Source organism: Alligator mississippiensis, chromosome 3 (genome assembly GCF_030867095.1).
Source record: "Alligator mississippiensis isolate rAllMis1 chromosome 3, rAllMis1, whole genome shotgun sequence".
In the NCBI taxonomy this organism is placed as follows: domain Eukaryota; kingdom Metazoa; phylum Chordata; order Crocodylia; family Alligatoridae; genus Alligator; species Alligator mississippiensis.
In genome coordinates, this window is record NC_081826.1 from 28582023 (window position 1) to 28594485 (window position 12463).

General features: G+C 37.4%; 1 protein-coding gene across 1 annotated transcript in view; it reads left to right on the forward strand.

The window, feature by feature from the left end:
* CSMD3 (CUB and Sushi multiple domains 3) overlaps positions 1–12463 on the forward strand; it is a 1325501-nt gene that overhangs the window by 1123114 nt on the left and 189924 nt on the right. The window contains exons 33-36 of the mRNA XM_014603846.3: positions 6541–6654; positions 7290–7385; positions 8340–8543; positions 11674–11798. Of these exons, the coding sequence (XP_014459332.1) occupies positions 6541–6654; positions 7290–7385; positions 8340–8543; positions 11674–11798 (539 nt within the window). The remainder of the gene's footprint in view (positions 1–6540; positions 6655–7289; positions 7386–8339; positions 8544–11673; positions 11799–12463) is intronic.

Genomic DNA, 12463 nt, shown 5'->3' on the forward strand with positions numbered 1-12463 from the left:
AAAGTATGCAATTGTGCTTGTACTATACAACTAACAAGAAAACTCTGACAGTTCTAGGAAGGGCAACAGAAAATCTTCTAATCCCTCTTGCCATACAATGGTAGCATGTAGGGTATGCTATTGAATTCTGGGATCTGTCTCCAACTAGCTGTCTAGCTTGTCAATGAGTCTCTACTAATTAAGCCACACAGATCAGGGGACTGCTTGTTCTCCAACCAAGCCATTATCTTGTCACACAGCTTATCTTGAGTGGCCCTGAAAAAGTTTCTGAGAATCTTACCAGTTGCCCTGGAAGGAAATTGGTGTGATTTTCTGCCCTACAGAGGGAGAGGAAAAAGTAAAACGTGTCTTCCTTCAACTCAACATGTTCTTGACTCTGTTGGCAGTTGGTCTGCATGAAATGCCATCTCTGCAAATAAAAGAGGGAGGCTCACTGGCATTGATGTTAAGGCCAGTTATCCAAATAGTGATACCAGCATTAAAGAAAAGATAGAGAGGCAATAATTACAGTGAGATACCAACAAATATCATTCTTTACTGAAAACTTATCTACTTCTTGTAATAGAGCTCCAACTGGCCAGCCATATTGGTCACAGGAGTATCTGTTTCATCATTGGAACCTGCCCTTGCATTTTGTTGTAACAACTTTCTGTGAGTACGTTTTATAGACTTCGCTTTGTAGATTCGGCACTGTTACTTTCCATCTTAAATCTGTTTACTACAGATTTGATTTCAAGTTTATTTCATTTTTTGTTACAAGCTCAGAGTCTTATTTCTAGCCTTTAAGTTTAAAATACACTTTTGAGAATTACGCAAAAAACTATAATATGATAACATTTCTTTACAGTGACAACACGCATTACATAATATAGTTGTTCAAGATTAAATTATAACATCTTCTCGATCATGAATTTGCTTAAGGGAAAATTGAAGGAAACAAGGATCCTGAAGTACTTATGAAGTGTTTGGGACTTTTAATGTGCCTAAAATACTGTGTAGTAACCTTTAGAAATATAATATGATACTTAAAGCACAAACATGGTTCATATATTCTGTATTTGATAGATCTGATTACACTGTTTTTAGGAGCAGTCATAGAAGTTCATTTTTGTCAGAGGATGTTTCTGAAAAATCTATGCACTCTATGCTTTATCCTGTTTGCATATCATCTTTGGAGCTGCTTTAAAAAAAATTCCACATGATGTGCACAGCTACAATTCCCTTGTTACTAAAAAGTAGAGATGGGTGGATATTTTTGCCAAAGGTAAGTTTTCTGAAAAATGAAATTACTGGAGGTCTAGTGCTATTTTTGACTGAAAAAGAGGGGAAAAAATAACATCTTTAATATCAACATATTCTAAGAAATATTTGATCTTTTCTGTGTTTCAACATTTTCTAAATGAAACATCTGGACTTTTAAAACAAAGGGACATTTTTTAATCAAAATGTTACTTTGTTTTTCAAAAACATAGGAATAAAAAACATTAAATGAACATTCAGGAAAATAAGTATTCCATTTTAGATCAGAGAAAGTTTTGAGACAGCCTGAAGTGGTATTTTGCTTTCTTTTAAAAAAAAAAAATTGCTAAGGGATAAAAATAATCTTTCTGGGTCAACCTGAAATGATTTTTCCCCTCCCCCCAACCTATTTTTTTCTGCCAAACCAAAATAACCATTGTGTATACAGCTTTGCCAGTAAGCAAGACAAATGCTATACACTGGATGAAGATTTATACATCTGATCAAACCGATATTTTCTTACCTTCTGATAAGAAGAAAAAAGGAAAGGAGAAGAAAACTATTAAATTGCAGCCATTTTACTCTTGTTCACTTTTTTGTAGGCAAAGTTTTCACATGCCTGTGTACTGTTCTTCTACCCTTTTGACGTTTTTTCATATTTTGATGGCCCATTAGTTGTATTGTTTCCTTGATTTTTAGGCACTCCTAATTGCTGTAAGTGAGGTTGTATTACAGTATATAGATATTATGTGTGGTTCTAGTTTTTATGAATGGTGCCAGTTAGAAAACCTTGATCAGTGATGCTTTTTCTGAATTCAGAGAATACAGATGACACATATAGTGGCACTACAAGTTATGCTGCATAGTTTCTTCCCATAGTCCTCAGTATTTTTTTGCTTTTTCATGAGCTTTAACCTAATTTTGGTGAGAGAGGAATTTGAGCTCTATATTCATAATCTCACTAGTTTCTCTGGCAAGTGCTGCCAACAGGCACATCTACACACGCTATTAATGTGCATCAATAAACTGTAGAGCTTACTGTTTATTGCTTATTGCAGAGCTTATTGCTTACTGCTCCTGGGAAGCTCCCAAGCATATGCTTTACATGTGCTCTCGGACTGTAACACATTGAGCCAGGTCACAACAGCCACAGCTGTCAGGAAGCCTGATGGGGTCAGCTTGCCAGCTAGGGTTGCCAACACTCCCGAACTGGCCAGGAGTTTACCAGAACTGGCATCGCTCTCCTGGTGACTATTAAAAGCAATCTGGGAGACTGATATTTTGAACAGGTTGGATAGTATAATTAATGATTAGAGGTGCACCAATACATCGGTCCCATATTGGATTGATAGCAATATATCAGATGGGTACCAGGTCCAGCTGGTTAGTCTGCTGTCAGGGAAGAGGAGTGGAGGGTGGGGCAGATTGAGGCCCCAGTGGTGAGGAAGGGAGTGGGGCAGGGGCAGGTGCTGCAGAATTGGGGTGGGATGGAGCTGTGAGTTGCTCATCCAGGGGTCACAGGGAGGGGGTGGCAGCTCCTACCACTGTATGCACCCGGGGAGGGCATAGGAGGTATGTGACCCCAGATCTGCACATGGGGGAGAGTGGGCTGCTGCTGCAGGCTGGGGGCAGTGCTGGGCTCTTCCTGGTGGGGCATTGGGCTGGGGCTGCACTCAGAGTGGGCAGCAGTGGTTCTGGGAAAGGGGCTACAGTTAATTTTGGGGTGACTGCAGCCCTGTCCCATAGCCCCACTCCAAGTGCTGCTGCCACCTGCCCTGATCACAGCCTGACCCAGCCCCTGACTGGGAAGAGCGTAGTATTGCTTCATCCCCAGCCCCACAGTGGCAGACTGCCCTTGCCCCATCCGCAGATCCAGGGGCACATGCTCCCTGTGCCCTCCCAGGGTGTGCGCAGTGGCAGGAGCTTCCCCACCCTCCCCCAACATGAGCCATTCATGGCTCCATCCTGTGTTCCACCCTGGCTGTCAGTGCCTACCCCTGCCCTCCCACAACCTTAGCCCCCCACTCCTCTTCCCTCCCCCATCACCCCTTCCTCCACAACAAATTTACCAGCTGGATGCTGCTCTCTAAGCTGCCCAGCTGCATTTCAGCAATCAGATTGGCATAGGCCGATATGGCTTGTTAAAAATTGATCATTGGTATAGGCCCAAAATATCTCTATTGTTGCACCCCTATTAATGACATTACATCATGTTGGGGGAAAAATGTCCCAGAATAGCTTAGTCAGAGTTGGCAACCCTATTGCCAGCCCAGGGCTGCTCCACCTGGGCTTAATGTGCTGTGGAGGCTAGCCAAAAGGCAGCCCCAATACTGAAACACCCTCATGCCCCAGACATCCAGGTCAGTGTCTATACATGTGCTGCTGTGCACGAAAACCTGCACAGCAGGGAGTTTATTAGTTTTGTGCACCCTTAGAGGGGCACATGTGTAGACAATGAGAAATTTAAAGTGCAGTTAATTAATCAACTGCACTGTAAGCATCTTGTGTAGATACAACCAACAAGTTGTTAGTTAGGCTGGTATTTCTGTGATGTGGGCAGTATTAGGAACAAAAACTAAGACCAAAAATTAGAGATTTCATAGATTTCATAGACATTAGGGCTGGAAGGGACCTTGCAAGATCATCAGGTCCAGCCCCCTGCCCAAGGGACAGGAAGTCAGCTAGGGTCAAATGATCAAAGCAAAATAGGCATCTTGAAAGTGTCCAGAGTAGGTGTTTGCACCACCTCTGGGGGGAGTCTGTTCCAGGCCCTGGGGGCTCGGACAGTAAAGAAGTTTTTTGTTATGTCCAACCTAAAATGGTCTTCCAGGAATTTGTGACCATTGGACCTTGTCTTCTCTTGAGGTGCCCTGGTGAACATATGTTCTCTCAGTTCCTGATGCACATCCCTTATACACTTATAGATTACTACCAAGTCGTCCCTGAGCCTACACTTTTCCAAGCTAAAGAGTTACATGGCTCTTAGCCTCTCCTCATAAGGCCTGCTGTCTTGTCCTCTAATCATGCACGTAGCTGTCCTCTGGACTCTCTCAAGCTTCTCCAAATCCTTTCTGAATTGTGGATCCCAGAATTGGATACAGTATTCCAGCTGTGCCTCACCAAGGCTGAGTAAAGTGGGAGGATGACTTCCTGGGTCTTGCTTGAGCTGCATCATAGTTTCATAGTTTCATAGTAGGTAGGGTCAGGAGGGACCTGAACAGATCCCTAGCCACAGGCAAGAATGAATGCTGGGTTCACAAGACCCCAGACAGGTGATCATCCAACCTCCTTTTGAATTTACCCCAGGTAGGGGCGAGGACCACTTCTCTGGGAAGCTGGTTCCAGATTTTGGCCACCCTAACTGTAAAATATTGCCTTCTGATCTCTAACCTAAACCTATTCTCCATCAGCTTATTACCATTGTTCCTTATTATCGGTAGATGCAAGCCAGAGTTTTATTTGCTTTGCCAGCTGTGGCATTTCATTGATGGCTCATGTTCATCCTGTGGTCAGTCATGACCCCCAAGTCTCTTTCAGTTGTGATGCTAGCTAGGGTAGCACTGCCAAGCCTCTAAGTGTAATATGGGTTGTTTCTTTTGGGGTGGGGTACCTTGCATTTCCCCATGTTGAATGCCATCAAGTTTTGATCCTCCCCACCTTGCAAGCTTGTCAAGGTTGGCCTGGATCACCAGCCTATCATTTAGGTTAAATACACTTCCCCACAGTTTGGTGTCATCAGTGAAGTTAGCCAGTCTGCTTCTGACACCAGAGTCAAGATCATTTATAAATACACTGAAGAGTACAGGTCCGAGAATGGAGCCCTGAAGGGCACCACTGATCACCATGTACCATGTTGATTCAGTTCCATCAACTGTCACTTTCTGGGTCCATCCTTGGACTTAAGGTTGTTGAGGCCAAAGTTCCTCAATTTTACCATAAGGACATCATGGGACACCAGGTCAAAGGCTTTCTTGAAGTCCAAATATATTATATCAACCTCCTCTCCTTTGTCCGGGTGAGTTCAGGCTACTACCATGCCAACCCTTCTCTTCAGGCTTGCCATCTAGAGCCTCATGCCCATCCTGTGTGCCCTCCTGCACAAATTCCTGTGTTACCTTGCACCAGGCACAGAGTGCACCTGTTTATGTGCTCTGTTCATGAGGCTGCAATCATGTGGTTTCCTGGGGGTCTGGGCCAAGTAGGAGCCAGAAGGAGGTGTGGGGCATGACCCTCCTCAGCTCCTCTCAACTACCTCCTGCAGCTGGCTATTTCTCACCCACCGCAGACCTCACCTACCTCCCGGCTATGCTGGGGAGTTGGGGTCCATCGGGTGTCCGACAGAGGATCCTGGGGGTCTGGGGCTCATGGGGGCATGATGGGCTAAAGGACTGTGGAGGAAGATCACTCCCTCAGTCCCCCTCAAGAGGGAGTCTCCCAAATGAATAATTAATTTAATTTCTGTATGACAGTCTGTATATAGTGGAAAAATCAGTATGATATCCTTTCTTGCAGGGGATTTCAAATAATGGAGCTAAAATATCCCTTCTCCAAGTTCAGTATAATTATAAGATAAAACTTAGAAATTAATTTTTCTGATGGCATCATTACTATTTTTTTTCACAATTTTTTTTACTGTGAATGTGGACATAGACTCCGAAAGTACCTTGAATGTTATTTGTTCACTTTTACATCCCAAAGAAAAAAATATGGACTTAGATGTTAAGTTCCAGGTCAGAAGAAGAGTAAAACTTACCTATGTAAATTAAAGTCCTGTTAGCTAAATTAATTAAACAAAACAAAATAGAGAATAGTCACAAAATGTATAATATAGTAAGTGGCAAACTGCACTGAAAATTTAGGTAAAGTAAATAAACTCTAATAAAATCTAATACAATTTAGATAAAGTAAAGCAGCAGTAGTATTATGACTGTTTTTCTGTCAAGGTGAAAATATTTATGCAAATGCTTTCTTAATCTCCCTATCTATCCTGCTTTTGTTTTTTTTATACAGAATTAGACTTTCTGACATCTTTTTAAAGTAATCCATTTTAATAAAATACAATTAATTTTATTAAAATGGATAGCTGAATTTTATTCTTTCTACTTTGCTCAAAGATATTAACCAATAAATGCCTGTTCTTTTCAGTAATATGCATTTAAAAAAAAATAACATTAACATATTTGATCTTTCTCTCTCTTTCCCTTTCTCTCTCTCTCTCTCTCTCTCTCTCTCTCTCTCTCTCTCTCTCTTTCTTGGTTTCTTTCAAACTTTTTCTTACCTCTTCTCTGTTTTGCTGACCAGTCGTGTTCGGCCAGTTTGTATTTTTCCAGACATTGCTCCATGATGTGGTTGAGGTATATGATGGTCCAACTCAGCAATCATCTTTGTTATCCTCCCTCTCCGGATCTCATTCAGGTATCCCTTAATAGAACTGTCATACATCAATTATTTATTTAGAAATGATATTGACTGAGAAGGTACTAAAAAATGCTGTCTTATTTTCATAGAAACAAATTAAATTGAGCATATAATGTAAAAGTCTGAAATTAAAACCTAATCATTCAGTAGTGACTCACAAGTCTGAGCTGATAAAAGGAAAGAGGTCTAAAGTTAATCTATTTTTTTTTTTTTTTGGATTTATCTGTTAATATGTAACTAATGAAGTCAGTATACTTTTTTCAGTTTGGGATTGACTGTGTTCTTATCTAATGCGTTATGTAAAATGGATATTAAAATATTAATAGCAACAGTAAGAAATATATGGCAAAGTTAATTAGGGTAGATTATATGCATATTAATAGGGGCTTAAAGACCAAGAGTTTGTTTTTAAATCAGGGAGAACAGCACTAATGTGAGAGAGGAACTCAAGATCTAACTTCTAAAGAACTGAAGAATGTAAAACTTGTATCAGTTTATGGGATACAAATCCCTTAATTTGAGCAGGATGTATTTTGTGGTGGTTTTCTAAAGGTGGATTTTTTCCATAGGCTTTTTACTATTTATTCCCTAAAATTGTGTATGTTAAATTGGTACTTTGTTTGTTTGAGTAGGTGAATCCCTTCCGTTGAGCTCTGGTAACCAGATTACAGTTAGATTTACTTCAGTTGGACCAGTAACAGCTAAAGGATTTCATTTTGTTTATCAAGGTAAGTGCGGTAGTAATAGGGAAAAAATATTTAAATTAATTTATGTTCATAAACGCCTTTTCCACCTTCTTAACAAATTAATTATAATCATATTTTAAATTGTATTTTGACAAATGTAACTGATAAAATAAAGAATTAATTGGGTATAAACAGGCGTAGAATGGAGAGACAATCATAGATTACTGATATAATGTTATGTTCCCCATGTTGTGTGTATATGTGAAATAATTTCATTTTTATTGACATCTTCAATAATGCATAAGTGTTTCTTAAAATAAAATTGGGCACTTGAGATGCTTAAGAAAGGTTTCCAAATTTGAGAATCCAATTATTAAAACCAAGTATTTCTATTTTTGGTTAATCTGGCTGACTAATGTTCAATCCAACCAGCTGCTCAAACTGACTTATCTCTCTATTTAAATATGAATGACTAGAAATGGTATTACCTTTAGCTGAATCAGTAAGCTTGCTATTCTTAAGATGCTTCACTTGATTTACATTATTTTCCTTCTTAAGGATTAGACGCTGCAATGATTAAACATCAACACTTGCCACTTAATTCAGTCTTTCATAAAATTTGAATCCCATTCCAACAAGCAGAACATACATTTTTAAAGCCATACCCAATAAATGCAAGCTATACTAGTTTGAAACTGTATATTAGCTGAATATTTCATAATAAAACATCAAATTTTAGTGCCATTTTAGGAAGGGATATTATAAAGTGCTTGTAATTCTGGCAAGAATATTAGTTTTTAATGTTAATCTGAATTGTAACTCAAATTTCAAGATGAGGAATCCTTATTTTGAAGACTAATTTAAAAAATATGCAAATGTTATTATTTGACATGATAACTGAATGTTTCTACCTATCATTTCTGTTGTTTGCATTTGAAAATCTATTTCTCCACCAAAAATAAAATTGAGAATCCACAATTGTTTGTATGCATGCAGCTGTTCCAAGAACAAGTGCAACACAGTGCAGCTCTGTGCCTGAACCAAGATTTGGAAAAAGGATTGGAAATGAATTTGCTGTTGGTTCATTAGTTCTTTTTGAGTGCAATCCAGGATATATCCTCCATGGATCCATAGCAATCAGATGTGATACAGTACCCAATGCTTTGGCACAGTGGAATGATTCCTTACCTACATGTATTGGTAAGAAGTTAAAACTTCATTTTTGCATGAGTCACTTATTGTCTAAAATAATTATTGTTTTACATTCGTGTTTGAGGGTTTGTTTTTTTTTTTCTGTCTGTACTCCAATTTGTTATTGTTTAGGTTTTTTTCTTTTCCTGATTTTGTGGCTTGAACTCACATTGTATCCTTTCCCATTACTGAACAGAAAGGTATGCCAGATGGCCTTTTATTTAACAATGTCAGAAACACAATATTATCTTAGCCTGGATGAGGTTGTGAACCCTTTTCTTCCTTCTTCATTAAGGGTTAATATTTTGCCCCTTGCAGTCCTAACCTTGTTAGTCATTTCAGTAGCTTCATGACCATACCCTGCAGCAATAAATTATATATCAGCTACTTTTAGGTAACATGAATGACAGTTCAGAGCTGCCCATTAATCAAGGCTCAAAAGCACAGCTGTCTATGCCCTGATCACCTGCAAGACTAAAACACTTTCACCCTTGGGATCTTTTACAAGCTTTTACTGAAACTACTACTTTATTGAGGACTTAGAAATAGCTCCGCTAGTGTTCCATAGTAGGTCAGAAATAAACTGTATTTTCCCAAATCAGAAGTTATATTTTGTCTAATTTTAGACACTCTAAGCCAATTCCTTAGCTGATGTAAATAAGTATGGATGTATTGACATCAATACATTTGCTTTGATTTATCCCAACTGAGCTTATGAATCATTGGATCAAGTTTAGTTTCAGTGAAAGCAGAGTGCAACTCTTATTGGCCAGGCCTTTCAAAAAGCTGTATCAAGGGAAAATATGGCTGTCAGAGTTGTAGCACATTATGGTAGGCTGAATTTTAATTGTGTTTATCATAATAAATATACACTAATATTTTTCAGTGTAATTATATAGAATTAATCAAGAAAATTGTTCATTCATAGTGACTTAGGGGAAAATAATTGTGGAACTATCTCAATTTTCAAACTATGGAATCAATTTTGTATTAGGGGCGGTAACACCAGCCACTAGTTTTTTGGGAAGGGTTGTTGTTGTTGTTCTTTTTATAATTTAGTATATTGGAAACAAATTCATTTGGAGGGAGGAGAACCTGAAAAATAGATGTAACCCACCTTTAAATGCATGGGAAAAGTAAAATGGAAAACAAAAAGCATCAGGTACATCAGAATGATTTTGAAACTACCATGCTGTTAGCTGGTGTGGTTTTATTTAGAATAAAACAAAAAGTAGATTTTCTTCAAAAAAAAAAAAAATTATTGGGGAAGATAGAGAGAGAGAAATCACTTAATATCATTTTGTTAACCAAATATTGTATGTAATAGTTACATAGTTTTATTTCTGGTGGTACTTTGGAAATACCCCCCATGAATAACAATGTAAAAATTAAACAACAGCAAGATGAACGATACAGCTTCAAGGCCATTGCTTTTATAAATGGCAGTTTAATTAGAAGGACTTTTATCTATTTTGACTTGGGACAGTTATATTTGCTGTCTTTTTTTTTCTAGATTATGAGCAATCTTAAATTATAATTACTTTGATTTTCATAGACAATAATTTCAATTGATGAGAATTATTTTAGTAACCAACAACAGAATGTTATTGATCTTATTGACATCTTAATACTACCATATTGGTATGTAAAAAAGAAAATTCTTTGACTACAGGCACTTGAATTGAGAGAGGTTTATGGGTCAAAAGTATTAATTACTCCTAATGTGCAGACATCACCATGCCAATAAAGGTCATAAAATATGTATGAGTTGAAAATTGCACTGAACTAAGTCCACTTAATAATTGAAGCACTAGACATGACCATATTAAATTGCCTTAACTCTCTAGTAAATGTTTGAGTGTTTCCCTACAGATAGCAGACATCAATCATTCTATCTGCTCACGCTTATACAAGTAATTATTTAAACACTTTAAGTGACACCAACCTTTAGTTTTTCTATGTAGTCTCCAACAAATTCTATCAATTATATGTAGTACAAAATGTAGCTACAGTATTCATTACTGAGATAAGTTGTATTCTTTTATGTATTTGCAAAATTTTCTTCCTATTTCTATCTAATTAAATCAGCTCAAGGACTTGATAATGTTGCACAGGAATGATGGATTGTCTTTTAATGGTACTGATAAAACATCCCATCAATCTTTTTTAAACTGTTAAAATACCAACATAAAAATTGTATCTAGATGGAGCTATAATATTCTTTATATTTAGGTCTTAGAGCATCCAGTGACTCAGACAAGATTCTCATACATTTCAAGTGGGCACATCTACATATTCATTAATATGCTGTAGTTAATACACATTAAGTTTAGTACTTCTATAACCAAATACTAAATCAAAGTACAGTAGCACCAGCACATGGCTTTTTAGTGATGCTAACTGCATAATAGCCTAATACTACTGCACCTAATATTACTGTGCAGCACCACATTAGCATGGTTTTAGCTCTGCATGCTATTGCTCAGTAGAATTAGGCTACTGCACAGTTAGCGTCTCGTGTAGATGCACCCACTATGTTTTACTTTTTTGGAGTATCATTAGTTTTTGGGTGTAGGTTGTATGGGTGCAATCTTACTCATAAATTTCTTTTCTAATACAAGTAACTTCATAGATATAATGGGATCATTCACTGAGGAAAGAGGATAGTTTGAGAATTAATAGCCTCTAGCATTAGAATTAAATGAATTAATTTAGCAACATACACTGATTAAAATTAAGCATTTTTTGGCTAAGAGCTTTCCTTTTTGATACTTGTTTCAAATTCTTTCCTATTATTTTATTTTTGTGAGATTAAAATGACACCCTCAAACTTATTTCACTTTGTTAAGGTTCAAATGAACAACACTTAAGATAAGTGAACAGGATTTTGTCAGGTAGAAAAGTTTTCTAATTTTTAATTTTCTTTTGTTCTTTTCTAATAATTTAAAAAAAGGATTTGAAATATAAGCAAGGGTTTTATTTTCCTCAGGCTAACATGAATTTTTAAATATAGCATCACTTTACAGAAGTTAGCAGCTCCTCTATGCTTATCATTGTGTTAGCTTTTATTACATCTTTTCTCATTTTTGAAGCAGTGTTCTGTCAAATTCCTTTTCTTGCCTCATGCATTTCCTTTCAGTGCCCTGTGGTGGAATTTTAACTAAGCGCAAAGGGACCATTTTATCTCCTGGTTACCCGGAGCCTTATGACAACAATCTGAATTGTGTATGGAAGATCACAGTGCCAGAAGGAGCTGGGATTCAAGTAAGAATACACGTAATTGACTTGCTATTGTGTTTGAAGTTGATCTTTGCAAAGGTGAAAACATAAAAAGACAATTATTCATAAAAGTTTTGCCAGATGATTAATAGCTGCCTAGTTTTGCTTTGGCATCCTTTCATCGTTGGAAGACGGTGGATATTGTAGCCTATGACGTAGATAGTTTGCAGTGTCTCATGTGACTGAATAGCCCAGTCTGAGATTTGCATGATCTGTGGCAGTGGTTACAAATGTATGTCATGGTTGGGTGGTTCGGGAGCTGCTTGCTTGCTACAGGCTCTTTTCTCTTCAAGCTGTTGGAGCCAATTTCTGTCATGGACTTTGATGTCCTGGTGGCAATAGTTGTAACAACAGAATCAATAGCTGCCACAACAGAATTTATTACACAGGTCTTTTTTACTAGAGAGATTCAAGAAATCTGAAATGATATAGTATCCACTTAAAAAATTAATTGCCAGAGACATTAATTGGAAAAATATTATTTCACACAGCAAATGCTTTTTTTGTTTGTTTTAAAAAGTGACTTTCTGTTTGTAAAGGACAAAAATTAACCAGTTGACTTTTGAAAGCGAGTTATACATTTTTTTTTTTAATTTGTATGTCTGAGAAAAATAATTATTCCCTCCTGTAGTAATATAATATAGGCCTGA